A 23,522-nucleotide genomic window follows, 5' to 3' on the forward strand; every position below is an offset into this window, starting at 1 on the left:
GAATCTAGTAGAACAGGGCTGGACATTACAGGGGACAAACTCCAAGGATGCAGTGGCTAGGGTGAAGCAGCTGCTAACCTGTCCATAGAAAGCAAGGCCTGTGAAGCCATGCTTGGGTTGCCAGAGGCTGGTGGTTTCAGGGAGCTGATCCACAGATAAGACTTTGCCTGCTAGCAGGTGATGGGGAGATACTACCCCCAAAACTGTGGGGTGCCCCCTGGGGAGCATCAATTACATTGAAATATATTTGCTCACATCCTGGAGTCACTCATTTGGCTCCCTCTAGTGCGGTAAGTGCCATTAGCCAGGGGAAAGCTAATTACTAGCTTGCTGGTACCTGTAAGACATCCCTTAATTAACCAGAAGCTGAGTGGAAGCCTAGTTTACACCCACCAGTCAAGGTTCTAGTAGCAGGTGAAGGAGGGAAGAGAGCTGTTCTATGGAATAGGAATAGAACGGTCTTAATGGTTTATTTTAACACGACAAAGTGGTTTGGATTTAAACATTCCAGAGCTGGGGTGGGAAGCCAACAGACGGTAGAGGCCCCCCCCGGTTCAAACACCAGCCTAGGGCTCAGGACACCTGGGTCCAAGTCCCAGCTCTGCCACTAACTCCCTGTGCCACATTTTCCCCCATGTAAAATGGGAAGAATCTCCCATCCTGCACCACTAGTCTCTCTAGACTGAGGTTCTTCAGGTCAGGGACAGTCTCACTGTCTGTACAGTGCCCAGCACAGTGTCATTGTCCCCCCACATCTGTTTGGGTCCATCAGTGCTATTGTAACACCCAGTATTCAAGGCACAGAGCCGGCCTTGTTGTCAATAGAGGGCCTGGCCCCTGCTCTTGCCAGCGGGGGGTTGAGTTAAAGCAGTTCCCTGGCACAAGGACGAGCCCCCAGGAGCCTTCACAGTGCAGAGTGTCTTTTATTTAGGATTTCTTTGGTTACAACATTAACTGCAGAGGGGAGCAGGGCTGGGTGCAGCCAGGCCCTTTGTGCCTGGAGGACTCACGGCCCCTGCTGGGTTTGTAAAACAGTTGGCTCTCGAGTACAGTTCCACCCCCTCCCCGAGACACCAGCAATTCCCAGAGGATACAAGTCCTGCCCAGCCAGGAGCAGGACTCATGTCCCCTCCACCACCCCCTGCCCCACCAGTCATTCCTAGCAGGCCCCTTTTCCACCCATTGTCTGTTGCTGCTTCCTGTCAGACTCCGGCTGCATCCGGGGCCCATGGCTGTGGCATAGGCCTTCACCTGCCTTGGTCTTGCTGCCAGTGACCTTGGCTGGGGTAACGCTGGGTTGTGCAGATGGATTTCTTGCGCCCCGAGGAGAGGCCAACACAGGGGCTCGCACCCCAGGACTCTGCATCCCTGTCACAAGCTGACTGAGCCCCAAGGGGAAGTGGCCAGCACACAGTGCTTCTGTGCTCCTCCTGGGGCTCCTGGAAGAGAAAGAAGTGTCAGCCTGCCCTCCCCAAAGCGCTAAGGGACACAGCTTCCAGAATAGACACCACCTCCTACTGGATGGGCCCAGAACTGCTCTGCTGTGTAATATAGCACAAACAGCTAATGGAGATTCTCCTCGAGCTCAAGTGACAGGGCCTTCTGGAGCAAGGGGGCTCCAAGTTCTAGCTTCATGGAGTTCTGCATGGTCACAGCATGCAGCCTAGTGGCACCTGAGTGATTATGAGTTTCCTTAGATTGTCAGCTCCTTGGAACAAGGACTGTTTGTACAGTGCCTAGCATGAAGGACAACTGGTCCACGGCTGGGGCTCTGTGCCTACTACATAATGAATAGGCCACTGCAATGCCAAATGGCTGACTGCTCAGCTCAAGGGGGAGCACTGCATGCTGGGAGTCAGTTTCCCCAGGCTGTATCTCCTGGGTCAAAGCAAGGCAACAGGCTATATTGTATGCCAGGTCTAGTAGGAGCAGCCAATATCCCATAGTTACCTGAGGCCTGGAGAGCTGCAGGGGCTCTTGGCAGGAGAGAAAGGGAAGGCAGGCAGGGAGCGACGCTGGCGTGAGAGGTAGCCTTTGGGCAGATCCTGGGGCAGCTCCACATCCAGGCGCTCCAGGGGCAGAGCCATCTCTGAGCATGGAGAGGACAGGGAGGTGTCAGCCCAGGGCCACCATGGGAAAGTGCCCTAAAGCTAATGCGCTTGCACTGGCTCTGAAACGAGTCCTGCCACCGACTCCACCAGCCTTTTGGTCAGAGAGCTGGGCAAGCAGCACCCCCTCATGTGGGTGAAGGAAAAGGTAGAGGCTCAAGTCACTGATGACACTCGAGCGTCTGGGATTCCAGACCCTCTGCACCAAGTCACAGTGAAAGGAGGCTCGTGTGCCGACACCCTGCCCCAGGCACTGGGCCCGGCCAGGGGCAGGAAGGTATGTGGTGCCCCAGTCGAAGAAGGGGAGCTGTGCCGGGCTGGGGCCCTGGTGAAACCACAGGCCAATGGTCTGATGGGAGCAACACCGCAGAGCTAAGCTGGACGGAGCACCATGGTCATCTTCGACCGAGACACTTCTAAGCTTCTCCTTGGGGGTTGCCTGGGACTCAGGGATCTCTTCCTGGCTCTATAAACTGGGAAAAACTTACTTCACCTCTGAGCTGCTGGTTCCCTTCCCACCCCTGGTCTGCCTAGGCTGGGAGCTCTCAGGGACAGGGTCCGTCTCTTTTCGGCTCAAATCTTGGCAGGCACTTGGGGTCACAGGGTCCCTAAGAGGTGAAGGCTGCTCATCCTCAGAGACAATACAGGATCCACTGGGCCCCAGCAGGGTCAAGGCCCAAATTCCCCCCTTGAGGCCCTACCACTCCGGATCCGGCTCAGTTCTGGCCCCAGCAGCTTTCCATCGAGGCTCAGCAGGACGTATTTCTCCACCTTGATCTCCGGGCTCAGCTGATCCACTGCCCGCAGGTTCGGCCGCTCCATCGCCTCCACTCCCGGCCCAGCCCGGCGCTCCGAGCGCAAAGCATGCACCACGTTCATCTTCGGCTTGGAGAGAGAGCAGAAGGGTGGAATGGGCCAGCACAACTCCCCACCCTCAGGGTAGAGCCCGTAGCTGGTACCCTTCAAAATACTCCAGGGAGAAGGTCTATGAGCTAGCATGCGAGTGGAGGTGATCCTGGCTGTGCCAGTGGAGCAGGCTGCAGGTGTTGGGTCTTTCGCGCTTCACCCAGCACCAACCCCCTACGCAGAAGCCACACAGGCACCATGGGGACCATCTGCCCCTGTTTATGGAGATACAAGGCCTGGCGATGTACATCCTACTACAGCAGCTGGCCTAGGGAAGCCCCTACAACACAGTGAGCACCCCTAGTGGGCTCACAAGCTATTTAAAGGGATGTTCTCCTAATCCTGTGTGGCACCCAAACCTACACAAGCGGTGGTGAGCTCTTTTAGCTCAGGCTTTCAGATTCAGAGATCACAGGTTCGATCCCCGCTGCCAACCACCCACCCAGGGACACAACATGACACACACTCCACTGGTGGGAACCCCTTGTGGTGATCCTGCTGCTGTCTGGACTACACCTGGTCTGATGCTAAACAAGGCCTTCAGGATGGCATGCAGCCCTCACGGCAATTGGTTTCCAGCCCTACCCAAGTGACCCCGAAGCAACACATGGGGCTAGCCACCTACACAGCCTGAAGAGGTGTCAGGGCATGCCGTCACACCACCAAGAGCTCAGACAGCTATCAGGGCCCCCTCATGTCACACCCTGCCCCAACAAGCTCAGTCTACATAGGGATGTCCCCACTGGAGGGGACCAAGGCCCAGAGAGGCTCTGTGACTTGTCCACGGTCACGCAGACTCAGTGGCAGAGCTGGGATTAGAACCCAGATCTCCAGTGTCCTGGTCCCCTCTGCCTCCAGCTGGGTCATCACCCCCACCCACCTGGTGTTCTGGCAGCTTCGCTCCCTAATTGCTCAGCCCTTCCAGAAACGCAGCTCAGGGTTTCTGGGTCAAGAGCTACCTCTCTCTGCATACTCAGCAAGACTGATAACCCTGCAGAGCAAGGCCTCCACCAATGCTACATGCTCACACCCCCATCCCCGCTTTGCCTAGTAGTCGCAGAATTGCAGATTCTGTGATCCTGGCCAGATTGTACCTGGTTTGTATTTCACAGCAGCTCAGTTCGATAGACACATGGCAGCTTTCCTCTGCCCTGTACCTGCCAGACAAGGTCAGACAGTTGGTCCAGCTAGCCCCACATCCTGCCTTTGGCGCTCGCTGCCTGATATTTTCTCCTTCCACAGAGCAGGTAGCCCTGCTTCCTGCCAGTACAATACATTCAACGCTGCACAGCGACTAGGAGCATAACTGAGCACTGGAGAAGGAGACTTGTCGTCCTGTGCCCCCCCCCCCCCCCATCACCTGAGGGTCCGTGATGCCCCACACAGTGGGCAATTTAACCCACTTGTCAGCCAGAGTCCATGGTTTCACTTGAAAACACCACTTTGGCAGAGACCGAATTGCTGTGCAGGGGAGAACACAGTGTTCCGAAAGGACAAGAAAAACAATTGGGGTTTTGCTTGTGGCTGCAGAGAGGTATTACCGGAGCTAAACAGGCAGAACGATTGAACTGCAGAGGTGACAAGGGAGCCCATAAAAATAAGTGATGGGCCAGCAGCTAATTATTTTTCTCTTTTCCCCACCTCCGGCTTTCTGGATAGAACTAATTAAATCCCTCACCAGATTAAATCTATTACCCAGATTTCCCAGCTGGCTGTTTGCTAGCTACAGAGACAGCCCTCGATTGGTTTCCATTCGGGAGCCCACGCAGGGGAGCTCAGACCAGTAAATGGGCCAGGCTTCTCCTACGGATTCTTGCGGCACTTGAGACAGAGCCCTGCTAGGAAACCATTCATGAAGGGCCAGAGCTCAGCCTACGAGGAAAGCTCATGCTTGAGGTGCTGGGCTGGAACTCTGGCGCTGGATTGGATTCCTGGTTCTGCCATAGACTCCCTTGAGCACCTCACATCAGCTGGGTGCCTTCATTCCCCCATCTGTGAAGTGGGAGCAATGGGTTCCTTGTTCAGTCAGGCTCTCAGTCTCTCGTTAGGTATGCTTAGCACCTAGCACACAGAGCCCTCTAGCACACAGGGGCAGCACATTTTTGCCACAACCTCCCTAGAAATGCACACACCCCCCCACACTCAAAGCACTGCCAGGGGGAACCTTTTTTGTTCTGGAGCCATGGCGGTAGCCTGGCACAGCGGGGCTATGGAGTCTGTGCATTTCAGGGTGGTGGGAAAAAGGTGCTGGATTTGTCTCCTTGCAGGTGCTCAGCCGCTCTAGCAACAGAGCTGATGCAGCATGAACAGAGTTTGCACCCCCTGCACAACACCCAGCCCCCTCTGCTTGCAAAGCTCGTCTGTCCAGAGGTTTGCTACTCACACCACACCCCATATCCAGGCCAGCAGGCAGAGCCCACCCCAAGCCACATTTGCCTTTACTGTCTAGTCCCCTATATTACCATATATTTCTATTGCAGCAGCACCTCAGAGCACCAGCTGTGGACCTGGCCTCCATTGTGCTAGGCACTGTACAAACACAGATCAACAGGCCATCACTTTTCAACTAACAAGAAAAGACACCTAGGAGCTGCCAGATCGACTCAGCCCCAGGTCCATGTAGCTCGCTAGCCAGTCTCCAACAGCAGCCAGAGCTAGTTGCTGTGAAGGAAAATCATGAAGTTTTAGAGCCCTTCTGAAAACCTTTACCAAAAGGTACAGGCTAGAAGGACTCCAGAGAACCCTGCCAAAGTCATCTAATACTTAATGCTTCCATGACAGCCTAGGACAATAAATATCACGGTTTAATTATACAGCAGTTGGAAGTGTATTTCCTCTTATCCATCTTGAATTTGCCACTTTGCATTTTAATTGTCCCCATGCTCTTGTGTTACAAGATGGAGAGTAGAAATTGGTAGGCTCTTTCCAATACCCTCCCTTATTGTACACGCTTGGGGCTCTTGCTCACCACCTCCTGATCTAGGTAGGCACAGAGGCTATGCCATTCCCACCTTGCTGCAGGGCCAGATACCTGCCATGGTTAAGGAAGAGCACCAGCCTCCCTGTCAGGACAGTCCCTACCTCAACAAGGTCATCAGTCATAACTAACACACCCAGCCATCTCCCTCTAGGAAGGATTAGAGGCAGACATCCCTCATTGCAAAGGCTGCCCCAAGTTTTAGTCCTGTAGTTAGCTGCAGTCCACACAAAATGGGCCTCCTCTTACACCCAGTATTGGAAGTTATTCACAGCAGGAATAAAAACCCATAACCCTAGGGCTGTAGAAAAATACCCTGACACCAATCCTACCCCACTAAGCCCCCTACCTGACTAATATTCCTGCACTCCTCTATGGGGCACAGTAGAGCCTACATAGAAACCTTAGCCACCCAAGCAAAAATAAAATAAAACTAAACCTTACTTACCCCCCCCAGCTATTTTCCCTTTACACCTGCCTGACAGACACCTGTAGCTGCCACCCCTGGCCCTATATACGAGGAGCCTTGACGCCCTCACTCAGCAACCTGACTCCTCACACCTGACCCTTGCCACACCTAATTCAATCTGCCCCTTATTAGGCCCCCCCAACCAACCCCAGCTGCTTTCTAATAAGGTTTAGGGAGGTGATCTCTCTAAGGCAGTATCTTGCTTTTTGGGGGGCTAGAGCAAACATGTTGTGCTCTAGGCTACAAGGGGGCTTGGATGCTCAGGGGGGAACAAGAGTGGGGGATGTTTTGCTCTGGCGCATGAGGGGGCTTGGGCCCTTGGGGGGCAGGAGCAGGGGACCTGGGCTAGAGCGGGGGGGTATCGCTCTGGGGCACGAGGGGGCTTGGGCCATGGGGGGCAGCAGCAGGGGACCTGGGGCAGAGCAGGGGGGTATTGCTCTGGGGCACGAGGGGGCTCAGGCCATGGGGGGCAGGAGCAGGGGGCCTGGGTCAGAGGGGGGGTATCACTCTGGGGCACGAGGGGGCTCGGGCCATGGAGGGGCAGGAGGAGGGGGCCTGGGCCAGAGTGTGGGGGGGTATCGCTCTGGGGCACAAGGGGGCTCGGGCCATGGAGGGGCAGGAGGAGGGGGCCTGGGCCAGAGCTGGGGGGGGTATCGCTCTGGGGCACGAGGGGGCTTGGGCCTTGGGGGGCAGGAGCAGAGGGCCTGGGGCAGAGCAGGGGGGTATTGCTCTGGGGCACGAGGGGGCTTGGGCCTTGGGGGGCAGGAGGAGGGGGCCTGGGCCAGAGTGGGGGGGGTACCGCTCTGGGGCATGAGGGGGCTTGGGGCAGGAGCAGGGGGCCTGGGTCAGAGGGGGGGTATCACTCTGGGGCACGAGGGGGCTCGGGGCAGGAGCAGGGGGCCTGGGTCAGAGGGGGGGTATCACTCTGGGGCACGAGGGGGCTCGGGCCATGGAGGGGCAGGAGGAGGGGGCCTGGGCCAGAGCTGGGGGGAGTATCACTCTGGGGCACGAGGGGGCTCGGGCCATGGGGGGGCAGGAGAAGGGGCCCTGGGGCAGAGCGGGGGGGGTATCACTCTGGGGCACGAGGGGGCTCGGGGCAGGAGCAGGGGGCCTGGGTCAGAGGGGGGGGTATCACTCTGGGGCACGAGGGGGCTTGGGGCAGGAGCAGGGGGCCTGGGTCAGGGGGGGGGTATCACTCTGGGGCACGAGGGGGCTCGGGGCAGGAGCAGGGGGCCTGGGTCAGAGGGGGGGTATCACTCTGGAGCACGAGGGGGCTCGGGCCTTGGGGGCAGGAGCAGGGGGCCTGGGTCAGAGGGGGGGGGTATCACTCTGGGGCACGAGGGGGCTCGGGGCAGGAGCAGGGGGCCTGGGTCAGAGGGGGGGTATCACTCTGGAGCACGAGGGGGCTCGGGCCATGGGGGGGCAGGAGCAGGGGGCCTGGGCCAGAGCTGGGGGGAGTATCACTCTGGGGCACGAGGGGGCTCGGGCCTAGTGGGGAGGCTGAAGCCTGAACATGACAGCTGGGCTGCGACCCCCGCTCCCGCGTTGCCCAGGCAACGAGGGCGGCTCGGAATCACGTGACCGTGCCCAAGATGGTGGCGCCTAGGGAGGCGTCACGTGACTCCCGGCCAAGATGGCGGCGCCCAGCAGCCGCGGCCCGGCGCTGTCCCTGCGCGTGGTGGCCGAGTGCGGGCTGAGCAAGGCCCGGGCCTGCGAGCTGCGGCTGCCGCACGGCCCCGTGCTCAGCCCGGTCTTCATGCCCGTGGGCACGCAGGGTACCATGAAGGGGATCACGGCCCGGCAGCTGGAGGGGCTGGGCTGCCGCATCTGCCTGGGCAACACCTACCACCTGGGCATGAGGCCGGTGCGCGACCGCCCCCCCCACCCCCCCCCGGGCGTGAGGCCGGTGCGCGACCGCCCCCCCCACCCCCCCCCGGGCGTGAGGCCGGTGCGCGACCGCCCCCCCCCACCCCCCCCGGGCGTGAGGCCGGTGCGCGACCGCCCCCCCCACCCCCCCCGGGCGTGAGGCCGGTGCGCGACCGCCCCCCCCCACCCCCCCCGGGCGTGAGGCCGGTGCGCGACCGCCCCCCCCCACCCCCCCCGGGCGTGAGGCCGGTGCGCGACCGCCCCCCCCACCCCCCCCCGGGCGTGAGGCCGGTGCGCGACCGCCCCCCGGGCGTGAGGCCGGTGCGCGACCGCCCCCCCCCACCCCCCCCCCGGGCGTGAGGCCGGTGCGCGACCGCCCCCCCCCCACCCCCCCCCCGGGCGTGAGGCCGGTGCGCGACCGCCCCCCCCACCCCCGGGCGTGAGGCCGGTGCGCGACCGCCCCCCCCCACCCCACCCCCCCCCGGGCGTGAGGCCGGTGCGCGACCGCCCCCCCCCACCCCACCCCCCCCCGGGCGTGAGGCCGGTGCGCGACCGCCCCCCCCCCACCCCACCCCCCCCCGGGCGTGAGGCCGGTGCGCGACCGCCCCCCCCACCCCACCCCCCCCGGGCGTGAGGCCGGTGCGCGACCGCCCCCCCCACCCCCCCCCCGGGCGTGAGGCCGGTGCGCGACCGCCCCCCCCACCCAGGGGTCTAATTCCCCCCCACACACACACTTTTCCACCTGGCTATGAGTGAGGCTTGTGGTTGTCTGACCCTCCCTGCTCACCTGCCGCGTGGTCATGAGGTCAGTGAGTGTCCCTGTCCCTGTCCCTGCAATCTCGGCGTAGTCTGTCGGGTGGGTGTAAAAGCCTGTTCTTTGTTGTTTGTTTGTTTGTTTGTTTTTTTGCAGGGGGGGGGGTTAGCTGGTGCTTCTGGAGTTCTGATTTCTGGAGAATCCTTGGGCCTGTGTTCAAATTTCTAACCAAGCTTTTTCCCACCCTTCTAAACCCACCTCAGGGGCCTGAGCTCATCAAACAAGCCAACGGCCTTCACGGGTTCATGAACTGGCAACAGAACCTGCTCACGGTGAGTGGGGCTCACCAGGGCTGGGCGAGGAGGCGGGTTTCAGAGGCCTGATCCCTGTGGGTTGGTGGTGAGAGGGGGAGCAGGTTAGAAGCCAGGCACTCTGGCAGCTTCTCATGGGAGCTTGGCTCTGGAGGGGTGAATCGGGGGCCCCTCTGGGCAGGGTGGGTGGTCCGGATTGGGGCCCCTATGGGCAGTGTGCCAGGACATTTCAGAGCTGGGCTGCAGCATGGAGCCCCAGTGTGTTTCCCCTGTGTTAACCCTTTCTTATCTGGGGCTTTTCTTGACTGTTGCTCTGTTCAGGGTTTGCACAGCACCTCGTACAGCCATGGGGTCCTAGGTGCTACCGTAATACACGTAATACATAATGTGCAGCCCCTAGCACAATGGGCCACGATGGGTGCCTAGGGGCTACCGTAATACACCTAATAGATAATACAGAGTGTACCTTTAGTGTTAGTGGAACATCCCACGTTGAAGCGGCTTCTGTACTATGTATCTACAGGTTCAGCCTGGGCACCGGCAGGGCAAGCTCCGGCCCGTGGCTAACATGCCTCTGTGCTGCCCCAGCGGGGCCCCTTGCCCCCAGCAGCGAACGGGGAAGCCTCTGAGGCTGCTGTTTAGCACCATTTGCCTCACTGAGCACCTGGGAGAGGATGACTAGCAAGCGGCCTCGTGGTGAAGGCGGTGGTCTGGCACTTGGGGGGTCTGGCTTTGATTCCTGGCTCTGCCGCTGACTCCCTGCGGGACCTTGGACAAGTCAGTGACTACCTGTGCCTCAGTTTGCCCATCTGTAAAGAGGGCATTGTAAGGAAGCTCACTAATGACTGAAGTGCTCAGATGCTCCAGTGATGGGGGCCTATGGAACAACTGAGGTAGATGGGCCACTGTCAGCCTGGAGTGGGCTCAAAGCAGAGGCCTGGAGTCTCCGTCCCCCTCCCTCAAGCTATCCAGCCTCCCTTCTCCCTATGTTGCACCTGTGACCCCTAGACAGTATCTCTGACCTAAATCTCAGCACCCCCTGGTATTCTCTAGCTCTCGATGGGCTTGTTCGCAGGACAGCGGCGGGTTCCAGATGGTCTCCCTGGTGGAGCTGTCCGAGGTGACGGAGGAGGGTGTCCGCTTCCAGTCTCCGTACAATGGGGAAGAGATCCTGCTGACGCCGGAGAAATCCATCGAAATCCAGAACACGCTGGGTAACTTGTGCTGTTTGGGAGCCGCTGGCTGGGTCCCTGGTGCCTACCAGTGGCTGTACACAATGGGGCCATCCTTTAAAAAGGCATCCCCAAGGTGCAGACCGACCTAGAAAAGGAATTTTGAGTTTGAGCTGGTAACTCAGGAGGGAGCACTCGCCCTTGCAGCCCCAGTGCTGTGGGGGTTCAGTGGGGGGCACTGTCCCTTTGGAGGCAGTGCTGACCCAGTGCTGTACTGCCGGGGCAGGGTGGGGTGCTCATCTGGGAGTGTTTATCCCAGTGCCCTGGGGCAGTACGGGAGGGTTGCTGAGCTCTGGGGGAAGAAGTGGGGAAGTGAGATCCTCTCCTGTGGTTATTGAAGCTCCACATGGAGTTCAGGCCCTGTGGTGAGCTCTGGCCAGACCTCCCCACTTCTGTTACATTCTGCCACCCTAATCCCCTGTTGCCTGTGGAAATCCAGCTCCCGGTGGGGCTGAGCCCTGGTGTGTTGCTTCCGTGGGTTGCATGTGGCCTCGAATACTGCCACGCCAGTGTCGCGAGAGACCAGGGAACGGGTCACTCTGGTTCCTTCGAATCTTGTCGGCGGCGGGAGCGACGGAAAGTCATGGCCGTCTGCTGGCTGCTTAGTGGAATGAGTCTGGTAGATCTCAGACCACGTCAAGTGCCAGATGTTCCCCGAGGGGTGGGTAAATAACACCCCCACCCCCACTTCTTAACGTCTTCAAAGCACAGAAGACATTAAGTGCAGTGGATGGTTTTCCTTTGGTTAAAGCAGAGTGGGGTCTAGTGGTTAGAGTTGGGGGGGCTGAGAGCCAGGACTCCTGGTTCTCTCCCTGATCTGGAAGGGGAGTGGGCTGCAGTGGAGGGCAGGGGGTTGGGAGCCAGGAGTCTTGGGTCCTGTTCTGGGCTCTGGGGCGGGATGTGAAGCTCAGGGCAGAGAATCAGAGCCATCCCCCTAGAGATTGGCCCTCCTCTGGCTCGCGGGGCCCTCCCCAGGCAAGTGGGAGCTGCCGCAGGCTCCTGGCTCAGGCTGCCTCTCCCTGTTCCCTTCCTAGGCTCAGACATCATGATGCAGCTGGATGACGTGGTGAGCAGCACCGTCACGGGGCCCCGAGTGGAGGAAGCCATGTACAGGTTTGTCCAATCTCTGTAGCGCCCCCCCACCTCTGTGGCTGGCGGATAATGCCCAGCTGAGCCTTCCCGAAGCAAGCGCCCCACTCGGGCTCCTCCACCCCCTGCTTTATCCCTCGTCCTAGGAGCCTGGTGGGGTGCCAGGCTCCTCGCCCCATTCGCTCCACGGGGTGGGTTTAACCCTGGGCAGGCCGGAGCCTCATCGCCGGCGGGTCCCAGCTGCGGGCGAGTGGAGGGCGTTCCCATCTCGCCTAGTTCGCCCCCCCGCCCCGTGTGGCTGAGCTGTTTGTCCATCGATCTCCAAGTGCTTCCCAAAGCAGGTCCCTATCATTACTATCCCCGTTTTACAGATGGTGAAACTGAGGCACAGGGCAGTGAAGCGGCTTGCGCAGGGTGACCCAGCAGGTTGGGGGGCAGGGCCAGGAACAGAACCCAGCCTTTCCGAGTCCCAGTCCAGGGCTTTATCCATGAGGCCCCGCTGTCTCCAACTCTCCTGTGGGGTGGCAGGGACTGAGCGGGCCGGGTGCATTGCAGGTCGATTCGCTGGCTGGACCGCTGCATTGCTGCCAACAGCAAACCCAATGAGCAGAACCTCTTCGCCATCATCCAGGGTGGGCTGGACCCTGCCCTCCGCACCAAGTGTCTGGAAGGTAACGGAGACCTGGCTCTGCTCACTCCGGTAACAGCTGGTCTCTGTGCTCCGAGCCCGGGGATGGATGGGCTGGACTTGGGGGCTGGGATGACCGTGGGCAAGTCCCTGCTTCCCTCTGGGCCCCAGTTCCCATCTGGACAATGGTAATTCTTCCCGTGTCCAGATAGACCGTGAGCTCCTTGGCACGGGCCCGATCTCGGGCGGCCGTACCTGTGTTGCTGGGTGGTTTCCCCTCTCCAGAGCTGCCGGGAAGCCGGGCAGGGCCTGGTCTGGGCTCGCCAGCCCTACTGTGGTCGTGGGAGCTGTGTGGGGCCGTGATGCCTGTGGCGGGAAGCTCCCAGCTGGCTTTGGGGTAGGATTTAGAGCTGCTGGAGGGGACTAACCCTGTGGGATGGGGGCATGCCCTGGGGGTGAGGCGAAGGAAGGGGGTGTAGAAGCTGCCTCTTCCCCCTTAGCCTGTGGAGACCCTCACGAGGGCATGGGTAGGAGTGATCCTGCCCTACCCCTTCCCCCTTAGGGACGGGACCTTCCTAGCTCTGTTTCCATCCCCAGAGATGACGCAGCGGGACGTGCCCGGCTTCGCCATCGGGGGGCTGAGCGGCGGTGAGGCGAAGGATCACTTCTGGAGGATGGTGACCCTCAGCACCGACCATCTCCCCAGGGGGAAGCCCCGCTATCTCATGGGGGTTGGGTAGGTGTCGACGCTGAGCAGCGTCCACTCGCTGGCTCCCCCCTTCTTCTGGGGCTTTCGGCTGGGCTTGGCATCTCGGGGGACTGGTTCCCTCCGCTTGGGCTCAGGGATTGTCCCGTCTACGCAGCACCTGCTGCTGCTGGGGTGCTTCATGCTGCAGAACCTAGGGGGTTCAGGTGCCTGGGGCAGCAGCGCCTCATGCGGGGAACCAAGGGGGTTCAGGCGCTTGAGGCCTAGTGTGCAAGTTGAAGCCGAAACATGGCTGCCTAGTTACCCCACTTCCTCCTGGGTCATGGGAGGGGAGCATGTGACCCTTCACCAAGAGGGTGATGCCCGGGGGCTGGCAGGTATGGCCCACACTCGGGCAGGGCAGGGCCCCAATTCTAACACCCCTTCCCCACCCATGTGCCTCACCCTGCCCTCCAGAGGGCCTTGGGTCGTCTCGCTCCCTCTCCTGAGGTTCCCCAGGTTTGTGCTGGGTGTCTGGGGCCCTAGGCTGAGACCCGATGTGCTCACGGGCCAGTTTGCAGAGCTGTCGTCTCCCCCACCCCCAGCTACGCCACGGACCTGGTGGTCTGCGTTGCCCTGGGCTGTGACATGTTTGACTGCGTCTTCCCCACCCGGACAGCGGTGAGTGGCTGCACTCAGGGAACGGGGTGGGGGTGGGGGGGTCAGTCTGTCTGTCTACACCCTGGGCTGCTCTTCTGTTTGCTGGGATGCCCCATAGTGATGGGCAGGTAACTGGGATCACACACCCCACCCCATAACCCCTTGTTGGCCACAGTCCCAGTGACCAGCCGGATCCTTTCCCTCCCAGCGCTTCGGCTCGGCCCTGGTGCCCTGGGGCTCCCTGCCAGTAAAGAACAAGCAGTTCGCCAAGGACTTCCGGCCCATCGACGAGAACTGCGACTGCCCCACCTGCCGCAGGTGCGTGCCCTGGGTCGGGGGAGGGGGGCAGGCAAGGGTCGTTCCCCTCCCTGTGGCGGCCACCTCGCCCCGCTGATGGGCTGGGAGCCAGCTGCGTGCTGGGCACCTCAAAGTGAGTTGGTGCTTGGGGGTGGGGGGCGTTGGGTCCCCACCTTCAGCACGGATCTCCTGCCCTGGTGAGGGGGGGTGGAGGACAGAGCTGCCCTCACCCCAGGGTACTGACCCCCGATCCCAGCCTTTCTCTCAGCCGTGGCTCGTCGCCAGGGGCTCCCATGGGTCTCTCGAGCTCTGTCCCTTCCGAGGCTGCCCCAGGAGGGTCGGTTCCTGGGGCCTTCACCTCCTTCACCGCGACGTTTCCCCGTCCCAGGTACAGCCGGGCCTTCCTGCACGCCCTGGTCCGCAGCGAGACGGTTGCCATGCACCTCCTCACAGTACACAACATCGCCTACCAGGTGGGTCCCCAGGGCGCCACCTGCCGGAGTGCTGCCCTCTAGGCCGGGCGTTAACAGCCCTGGAGGCTGGGGGGGCGCAGCAGGGCTGTTAAATTTGCTGCTGCTTCCTCCCGGGAGCCAGGCGGGTTCTGGGTGTGTGGCGAGCCCCTGGGTCTGTCCCCGGTCGGTGGGGAGGGGACGTGGGAAGTATCTGAGCTGTTCAGGGTGTAATCTGTTCCCCTCCCCTACAGTTGAATCTGATGCGGTCGATCCGGGAGAGCATCGTGGAGCAGAGGTTCCCGCAGTTCGTTCGGGACTTCATGAGAACCATGTACGGCAGCCGGGAGCGGTACCCGCCATGGGCTGTGGAGGCCCTGGCCTCGGTCAATATCACCCTGGAGTGATGGGGGGATGGGGGGGGAGGTTGTTTTTCACTCCCTGTCCCCTCCAAAGAAGATGAGCTTGGAGGAGCACAGAGAATCTCTTCTTGACCTGGATTATCCCAGCTCTTCCCGCCCCCAGCAGATACCCCGGGAGTCGGAGGGGTCAGACCTGTAGCCCAGCCGGCCCCATCTTCTGATGCCCGTGCCCAGCGGTGACGGCTCTTCGTAGCGTCTCCACCATGGGACGAGGGGGGGTCGGTGAGTCTGCAGCACAGAGCTCCTCTGTGCAAAGGGTTCTGGGTAACACGGGAGCCCTCAATCGGGCTCGTGGCAGGAGCAGTGCCAGGGCCTGGGTTGTGGGGTCAAAAGAGTTAAAACCCAGCAGCCTCCAAGCTCATTAAGAAGGGGGCCTGGGAATGATTTTAAGCTTTCTTTTTGTTTTACTGTCCCGTCCCCCCTTTGTACACGGTTTGTAATTAACGGTTGGGTTTTTAAGGAGACGGAGCCAGGTGCTCTGCTCCCCACTGGGCCGGGCACTGCCCATCAGCCCCCAATAAAGGCTGTGAAGCTGCCAGTGGAGATGGATCAGCCTGTCGTGGGGAGTTGACTTGTGGGGGTGTGGCTGGCTTGGGGCAAAGACTGGGCCCCTCCACACCGGTCTGGTCTGGCAGGTGCACGACATCCCCCTCCGCTGCAGGATGCCAGAGACACCTACATGGCAGGGCACATGCCTGCTTGTGACATGGAAGGGTGGGCAAATCCCCTTACAGCCTGGACAGTGGGAGGGAGCACCTGAGCTGTTCTGCATCCCTTGTGCTGGGTCTGAACCTGCTCAAGAGCATCCGCCTCTAGGCTGTGGTGCAGGGGTGGTCTCTACAGGGGTCCTTTGCCCCTGCGCTCAGATGCAGCCACTTCTGGGGTGGGACATGGCAGCTGTTCAACAGCGGTACAGCACCAGTGCTTGGTGCATGGAGCGAACAGGAGCGCTGGGAGGCAGGGCTGGGCCTGTGCTGTCTGGGGAAAGCTTTGGTGCTCGCCTCCGACCTGTTTGGTGCCTGAGGGCTGCTGACGTGGCCGAGGCCTGGAGCTGAGCTGGGCTTGTGGGTGGGCCCCCCCCCCCACTATCTAGCTCAGGGAAGATCTAGCCACTCTCCAGCAGCAGCCTGTCACAGACCCTACGGGGTGCCCCAGTCCCTATGCACTGGGCTGGGGGCGGGGGTGGGGAAGCAGGGCCCAGGATACCAGCTGGGGCCTCATGGACCTGGCTTCAAGTCCCTGCTGTAATGCAGCCTCTCCGTGTGATCTCGTGCCAGTGGTGTAGTGTCTCCGTGCCTCGGTTTCCCCATGTGTCCAGTGGCACTAATAGCCCTGCCTCCCCAGCAGGCTGGGAGGGCAAATGGGGCAGCGCCCGAGGTGCCTAGAACAGGAGCGGCTGCAGCCCGTGGCGCTGTGCGTTTCCCATCCCCTTCCAAGCCCCGACTCCTGCCTCTCCCGCTCCCCAAGCCCAGCCCCAGGGGGGTCCCCCCAGCAGGTTGTGATCTGTTCCATGGGGAAAGCATCCCCGGGGGGCCAGCCGCTGGGAATGGGAGGTTCCCCTGTCGGCCAGTAGGGGGCAGCAGGTGCCTGGCGAAAGCGGGGCCCTGGTGGCGCTGCAGCGAGCTCGGGAGCTTCTGCTGCGTGTGTGCAGGGGGCTGTACGGTCAGTGCTCTTGGCATCCTGATGGGGACCCTGCACTGGCTTCTGCTGTCCTGGAGCAGGGACTGCTGCAGGGAGGGGTGATCGGGTACCAGAAGAACCCAGGAGTCCTGGCTCCGAGGCCCCCTTTCTCTAAGCCACCCAACGCAACTCCCCCCCCCCCCCCAGTGGGTTCCTGTTCCCACCCCCCTGGCTTGTGCCCAGTAAAGCAGCAGGCTGGGAAGATCCGGTGCATTTGTTAGCCCTGCCTGCTCCATCCATCCTGCTTTTGACCCGGGTTCCTCTTGTCCCTGCCAGCCCGGGAAGGAGCCCAGGGGTGAGGGTGCAGGGAAGGGGTAGCACTGCCCGGGCTCCTGGTGAGCTGCAGGTAGGAGAGGGTGGTGCTGCGGCTCCTCAGTTCTGGGCACATTCAGCTTTGCAAACCCTCCAGGGAAAGAGACCGGCCTTGCCGGGGTCCCCCTGCCTGGGCCATCAAAATCACAGGGCGGGCGCTCCCCTGGCACATATCCCCGGCCCGGGGCAATGCTTCCAGCTGTGGTGGACCCAGGTATGTAGAGCCGTTGGCAACCCAGGGGTTAAGCCATACATGGGTTGGGCCCACCTGCAAGGTGTCTCCTATGCCAGGCCGCACCTGGCGTGATGCACGGACACAGTGTAAGCAGCTCGCTGTGGAGGGCAGGGTGGGGGTGAGGTGCCCTGGCCTAGGAGAAGCGGCAGAGAACAGGGCCTGGGGATGGGGGGGGAGCTGGGTGCGATAGGGGAGAGGAAGGGCGCCATGGTGCTGGGGGAGAGACACACGCTAGTGCAGGGGCGCACACAGAGAGGTCCAGGAGCTGGAGTCTCTTCCTGGGTGTGCATGATAGGCTGTCCGTGAATGCAGCCGCCAGGGGTTCACGGCCACCACCGGGAGGGGAGTGGGGTCTAGTGGTTAGAGCAGGGCAGGTGGGAGCCAGGACTCCTGGGTTCTCTCCCCAGCTCAGGGAGGGGAGTGGGGGCTAGTGGTTTTGGAGGGGACGGGTTTTATCCTGGCTCTGGGAGGGGAGTGGGGGCTAGCGGTTAGAAGAGGGGTCCTGGGAGCCAGGACTCCTGGGTTCTCTCCCCAGCGCGAGGGGGGGAGTGGGGGCTAGTGGTTTTGGAGGGGACGGGTTCTATCCTGGCTCTGGGAGGGGAGTGGGGGCTGGCGGTTAGAAGAGGGGTCCTGGGAGCCAGGACTCCTGGGTTCTCTCCCCAGCGTGGGTGGGGGGGAGTGGTGTCTGGTGGTTTGGGAGAGGGGGGCGGGTTCTATGCCGGCTCGGGGAGGGGAGGGGAGGGGGAGCTAGCGGTTAGAAGAGGGGTCCTGGGAGCCAGGACTCCTGGGTTCTCTCCCCAGCTCAGGGAGGGGAGTGGGGGCTAGTGGTTTTGGAGGGGACGGGTTTTATCCTGGCTCTGGGAGGGGAGTGGGGGCTGGCGGTTAGAAGAAGGGTCCTGGGAGCCAGGACTCCTGGGTTCTCTCCCCAGCGTGGGTGGGGGGGAGTGGTGTCTGGTGGTTTGGGAGAGGGGGGCGGGTTCTATGCCGGCTCGGGGAGGGGCGTGGGGGCTGGCGGTTAGAAGAAGGGTCCTGGGAGCCAGGACTCCTGGGTTCTCTCCCCAGCGTGGGGGGGGGGGAGTGGTGTCTGGTGGTTTGGGAGAGGGGGGCGGGTTCTATGCCGGCTCGGGGAGGGGAGCGGGGGCTAGCGGTTAGAAGAAGGGTCCTGGGAGCCAGGACTCCTGGGTTCTCTCCCCAGCATGGGTGGGGGGGAGTGGTGTCTGGTGGTTTGGGAGAGGGGGGCGGGTTCTATGCCGGCTCGGGGAGGGGAGGGGAGGGGCGTGGGGGCTAGCGGTTAGAAGAAGGGTCCTGGGAGCCAGGACTCCTGGGTTCTCTCCCCAGCGTGGGGGGGGGAGTGGTGTCTGGTGGTTTGGGAGAGGGGGGCGGGTTCTATGCCGGCTCGGGGAGGGGCGTGGGGGCTGGCGGTTAGAAGCGGGGCAGGGAGGAGCATCTTGTCCCCCGGAGCCCGAGGGGTTAAGAGGGAGGGAGCCCGGGCAGCGGCCCCCCGGCGAGGGGCGGGTCGGCGCGGCCCCTCCTGCTGGAAACGCCCCCCCGCCGTCCCTGCCGGAGACCGAGCCGCGCTCAGCGCCGGGGGCCGGGCCGTGGGCGAGCGGCAGCGCCCCGGGGGGCAGCCAGGGCGGGGGCAGCTCCCAGGCTGCTGCAGGAGCCGGGCACCTGCCGCCCCCCGGCCGGCGAGCCGAGGCCGATGGCGCCGGCTGCCGGCCTCCCTCCCCAGCCCGGGCGGCGGGCGGCGAGCGGCTCCGGGGCGCCCGCGCCGCCCCGCCGTGCCCCTGGGCCCCGGGCGTAGCCGGCCGCCCTGGCTAGCGGCGCCCGGTGCCCGGCAGCCGCCGGGGCGCAGGCGAGCGCCGGCGGGACGGCGGCGTCGGGAGCCGGCATGGCGGAGCTGGAGAAGGAGGTTCTGCCCCTGCCCCCGCGCTACCGCTTCCGCGACCTGCTGCTGGGGGACTGGCAGGCCGACGAGAGGTGCGGGGGGCCCCACCCTGGCGCTGGCGGGGGGGGCTGGGCGAGGGGCGGGCTGGACGGGGCGCTGGCGGGGGGGGGGCTGGACGGGGCGCTGGCAGGGTGAGGGGGCTGGGCGAGGGGCGGGCTGGATGGGGCGCTGGCAGGGTGGGGGGGCTGGGCGAGGGGCGGGCTGGACGGGCTGGATGGGGCGCTGGCAGGGTGGGGGGGCTGGGCGGGCTGGACGGGGCGCTGGCAGGGTGAGGGGGCTGGACGGGCTGGACGGGGCGCTGGCAGGGTGGGGGGGCTGGGCGGGCTGGATGGGGCGCTGGCAGGGTGGGGGGGCTGGGCGAGGGGCGGGCTGGACGGGCTGGATGGGGCGCTGGCAGGGTGGGGGGGCTGGGCGGGCTGGACGGGGCGCTGGCAGGGTGAGGGGGCTGGACGGGCTGGACGGGGCGCTGGCAGGGTGGGGGGGCTGGGCGAGGGGCGGGCTGGACGGGGCGCTGGCAGGGTGGGGGGGCTGGGCGAGGGGCGGGCTGGACGGGCCGCTGGCAGGGTGGGGGGGCTGGGCGAGGGGCGGGCTGGATGGGGCGCTGGCGGGGGGGCGGGCTGGGCGGGCTGGATGGGGCGCTGGCAGGGTGGGGGGGCTGGGCGAGGGGCGGGCTGGACGGGCTGGACGGGGCGCTGGCGGGGGGGGGCTGGGCGAGGGGCGGGCTGGACGGGGCGCTGGCAGGGTGGGGGGGCTGGGCGAGGGGCGGGCTGGACGGGGCGCTGGCAGGGTGGGGGGGCTGGGCGGGCTGGACGGGGCGCTGGCAGGGTGGGGGGGCTGGGCGAGGGGCGGGCTGGACGGGGCGCTGGCAGGGTGGGGGGGCTGGGCGAGGGGCGGGCTGGACGGGGCGCTGGCAGGGTGGGGGGGCTGGCCGAGGGGCGGGCTGGACGGGGCGCTGGCAGGGTGGGGGGGCTGGGCGAGGGGCGGGCTGGACGGGCTGGACGGGGCGCTGGCAGGGTGGGGGGGCTGGGCGAGGGGCGCGCGGGGCAGGCTGGATGGGGGGCCCCAGAGAGGCTGGTCCCTGCTCCAGCTTTGCCAGCCCACCTCTGGTGCGAGCTGTGCCCAGGCAGTCCTGGGGGCGTCGGGCTCTCTGGGGCGGGGCCCCCATGCCCTGGTTCCTGTGTTGCCCGCCGCAGCCTCCCCGGGCTCTCGGCCTGGGCTCTGAGTCTGCTGCCCGCCTGCCCGAAACACTTTGCCCTGGGAGCTGGGTGCGTGATTTCCGCTGGGTGGCCCCTCGTCTTCCCCTGCCCCCCATTCCCTCTCTGAGGACAGGGTAGGGGGGCTCAATCTCCCTCCCCCGATTGGTGCCACCACCCCGAGAGCCTCCCCCATGCTCCCTGCCCCTGCTGATGCCAGTGTCGCCTGCCGCTTCTGGGCCCTTAGCCAGAGGGATGGGGACAAATGGGGAGGTGTTGCCTCGGGGCGGAAGGGAGCGGCAGCGTGGTCTGGTGATCTGGGGGGTGGGGTACCAGGACTCCTGGGTTCTGTTCCCAGCTCTGGGAGGGGAGTGGGGTCTAGTGGTTAGAGCAGGAGGCACTGGGAGCCAGGACTCCTGGGTTCTCCCCCCAGCTCTTGGGGAAGGTGTAAGCTCCGGATCAGAACGGATGGCATGGTCCTGGGGACACCGGGAAGCCCATGTTGGGTGGTTCTGGGCAGCGGCAGGGGCCACCGGCTGGCTTTCGGTGGCTCTCCGTAGCGCCTGAGGTGTCACCTGGCGCCCCAGGGTCCTTGGCGGCTGCTGCATGGGATCTCCCGGGGGGCTGCCTGGCTTCCCCTGGGCACAGCAGGGGCCTCGGCGGCTCTGTGTGGAGCTGCTGAGCATGGGGGCAGGTCCCGCAGGGTGTGTGGAGCTGGGCGCTTTCCCTGTGGCAGGGCAGGGGATGGGGTGGGGGTTTGGGGCAGTGCGTGGGGCTCTGTCTGGTGTCCCCGGGGGTCTCCCTGGCTCTGACTGGCATGCATGGGGCATGGGATGGTGCAGCAGTGTCCCCCCGGGCCGCTGCAGGCACTGGGGGCTTTCCCCACAGTGTCGCGTGTCCATGGGGCACTTCCAGTGTGGGCACAGGCTGCCCTAGTGAGAGCCCCCCTGCTGCACCATGTGGGGGCAAGGACTCCAGGCAGCGGCTGGGTGCCCCACCCCCACCCCCAGCCCTGCTCTGAGGGATCCCCCGGGGGACGCTCCATGGCTCATGCAGTCCCCAGCCTCTCGGCTGAGCCAGCCAGTCCCCCTGGAGACCTTGCCCCTGGGGTCAGATTGGAGCCGCTGTCCCCTTGAGGGGAAAGGCCTCGTGTCCCATTCCCCACCCCCCTGGGCCAGCCAGTCCCTGCTGCTCTGGGCCTGGATGGTGAGGGGCACCAGCATAGCTGGCTGGGGGAGCCCAGGGCTGGGACAGAGGGGGGCTCCATGTCGGGCTTGAGGGGCACCCGCGAAGCTGGGGGGTGGGAGGAGCCTGGGGCTGGGTTAGCGGCGGGGCGCTGCAGGTCAGGAGTGAGGGGCAGCGGCAGAGCTTGGGGGCAGGGGGAAGCCCAGCGTGAGGCTGGTCTGGGTCTGTGCTTCCAGTGACCCGAGTCTCGGTGGCCTGGGGCTGTTGGGATCTAGCAGCTCCTAAGGGGTTAACGAAGCTGCGAGCCCAGACTGGGGGTGGGGGTGGGGGGTGTTTTCAGAGCTTCCCTGAAGCCCATTTCCCACCCCCATCCCCCAATCCACCCACACCCCTCCTCCTCCTCCTCCTAGCCTGCTTCCAGCGACAGTCACCAGCTGCTGCCTGACTCCAGCGCCTGATCATTGGAGCGAGGGATACGGGGGTAGCTTAGCTGCACCCCGGGCTGTTGCAGGGAGATGCGGGGGGGGGGGGTGTGGACAGGAAGGAGTGGGGGAGATATCCTCTTCAACCTCAACTCATTGTCCCCCCGTCGCCCCTGCTCCTTCCCCTTGGGCAGAGGCCGCCTGGAGCCAGATCCCTGCAGCCTGAGCAGGTACCCGGGGCTGCCGGCTGGTGCCAGCTAGGGGAACCTTCCAGGGCTTTACGTGCCAGCCTGGATCTGGCCCAGCAGGCAGAGGCTGTGTGGAAATTATAGCTGGAGAAGATCTGTTGTGGTTAATCAGGTGTATCCGGCTGTGGTGCGCACAGACCACAACCCAGCTCCAGGGGTCCCCAGCGACCGTCCCTCCCCCAGAGAGCTCACCAAGGATCATTCCCACCCTCTTACAAAGGGAGGACTGAGGGCCAACACAGACAAAGGTGTCACGGCATCCCCAGGCGAAGCTCTGGAACTGCTCCCCATGAAGCCAGGCAGGACTCCGGGGAAGTCTCTCTGGGAGCAGCCTGTCTGCAGGACACACAGCTCACCCGGCTTCCACCTTCAACATCCTCTGCCCCTCCGTGCACTTTCCCCAGTGAGTCCGCCCAGGCGGGGTCCTGGGGAAGCCAGAGGGTCCTGCCCCCCAACTCCACAGTCAGACGGGACTCTCAGCCAGCCAGTAAAACAGAAGGTTTATTAGACGACAGGAACATGGTCTGACACAGAGCTTGTAGGTGCAGAGAACGGGACCCCTCAGCTGGGTCCATTTTGGGGGGGGCAGTGAGCCAGACAACCACGTCTGCCCTTCACTCCATGTCTCCAGCCAGCACCAAACTGAAACAGCCTCCCCAACCCCCCGGGCTTTGTCCCTTTCCTGGGCCAGGAGGGCACCTGATTCCTTTGTTCTCCAGCCCTTTAGCTCTCACCTTGCAGGGGGGAAGGGCCCAGGCCATCAGTTGCCAGGAAACAGGGTGTCGGCCATTCCCTGTGTCCAGACCCCTGCACACACCTGCCCTCTAGGGCTCTGCAATGATCATACAACCTTATCCCACCACCTAGATACTTAAGAAATGCATAGGGGAAACTGAGGCACCCCCACACTATTCAGAGGAAACATTAAGAACAGTCCCGCTTCGTCACAGGGGGCACTCTTGGCCAGTTAGCTGTGATGTGGTGGTGGGAGCATTTATCTAGGGTCTGCGCTAGGAATGATCTGGGGGAGGGGGGCATGCAGCAGGTCAGAGCAGCTGATCACAACGGTCCCTTCTGGTCATCTGCTCCCGGGCTGGCGTGTGTCTCAGCCGGTTCAACATTTTGCACCTGGCGGAGCCCTGCCGGGCAGGAGGCCTTGCTCTGGCAGCAGCCCTGGGGCCTTTCTGGGGTGCATGGGGGGCAGGGATCTGCTGGCGGCTGAGTGCCCCGGGGCCGGGTGGGGCAAAGGCTGGCTCTGGGCGCGCGGGCTGTGCCAAGTGGAACGCTGAGAGCAGCTGACAGCGGGAATGAACAGCTTTGTTCCGCCTGTATCTCCTGCAATGGATACAGGGCACCCCCGGAGGGGCTGAGCTGGCCCCTTGCCCCCCTGGATCCTGATATGTTGGTGCCCCTGCCCCCGCCGGCCCAGGGAGGGTGAGCTGGAGA

The 23,522-nt window shown here is 63.5% G+C and overlaps 3 protein-coding genes across 20 annotated transcripts in view; 2 read left to right on the plus strand and 1 right to left on the minus strand.

Moving 5' to 3' along the window:
• Positions 1-935: 935 nt before the first annotated feature.
• Positions 936-9,333, minus strand: LOC311510585 (uncharacterized protein). Of its 3 annotated transcripts, none has more exons than XM_084610355.1 (4): positions 9,114-9,333; positions 2,810-2,993; positions 1,951-2,089; positions 936-1,439 (listed from the first exon to the last, which is right to left on the minus strand). In XM_084610355.1, the coding sequence occupies exons 1-4, from the start codon at positions 9,126-9,128 to the stop codon at positions 1,160-1,162; spliced, it is 618 nt and encodes a 205-aa protein (XP_084466481.1). In that variant the 5' UTR covers positions 9,129-9,333; the 3' UTR covers positions 936-1,159. The 3 variants fall into 3 exon arrangements, with proteins under 3 accessions (XP_084466481.1, XP_084466483.1, XP_084466482.1); XM_084610357.1 differs by lacking the exon at positions 9,114-9,333 and adding an exon at positions 9,069-9,107; XM_084610356.1 differs by lacking the exon at positions 9,114-9,333 and adding an exon at positions 4,109-4,309.
• QTRT1 (queuine tRNA-ribosyltransferase catalytic subunit 1) lies at positions 8,078-15,402 on the plus strand. 2 transcript variants are annotated; one of them, XM_084610353.1, is made up of 10 exons: positions 8,078-8,324; positions 9,344-9,412; positions 10,467-10,605; positions 11,658-11,736; positions 12,268-12,383; positions 12,938-13,076; positions 13,631-13,706; positions 13,894-14,003; positions 14,371-14,455; positions 14,686-15,402. In XM_084610353.1, the coding sequence occupies exons 1-10, from the start codon at positions 8,094-8,096 to the stop codon at positions 14,836-14,838; spliced, it is 1,197 nt and encodes a 398-aa protein (XP_084466479.1). In that variant the 5' UTR covers positions 8,078-8,093; the 3' UTR covers positions 14,839-15,402. The 2 variants fall into 2 exon arrangements, with proteins under 2 accessions (XP_084466479.1, XP_084466480.1); XM_084610354.1 differs by lacking the exon at positions 8,078-8,324 and adding an exon at positions 9,049-9,131.
• A 3,225-nt stretch (positions 15,403-18,627) lies between these two features.
• Positions 18,628-23,522, plus strand: part of LOC311510676 (potassium channel subfamily T member 2-like) — a 42,529-nt gene continuing 37,634 nt past the window's right edge. For all 15 annotated transcript variants that reach the window (XR_014709120.1, XM_084610531.1, XM_084610542.1 and 12 more), the window contains exon 1: positions 18,628-19,060. Coding sequence is in view for 14 of the 15 variants with exons in the window: in XM_084610531.1 (XP_084466657.1) it covers positions 18,972-19,060 (89 nt within the window). In the remaining variant the exon portion in view is untranslated. The remainder of the gene's footprint in view (positions 19,061-23,522) is intronic.

This window comes from Lepidochelys olivacea (genome assembly GCF_965140295.1).
Source record: "Lepidochelys olivacea isolate rLepOli2 genome assembly, chromosome: 20".
NCBI classification, from domain to species: domain Eukaryota; kingdom Metazoa; phylum Chordata; order Testudines; family Cheloniidae; genus Lepidochelys; species Lepidochelys olivacea.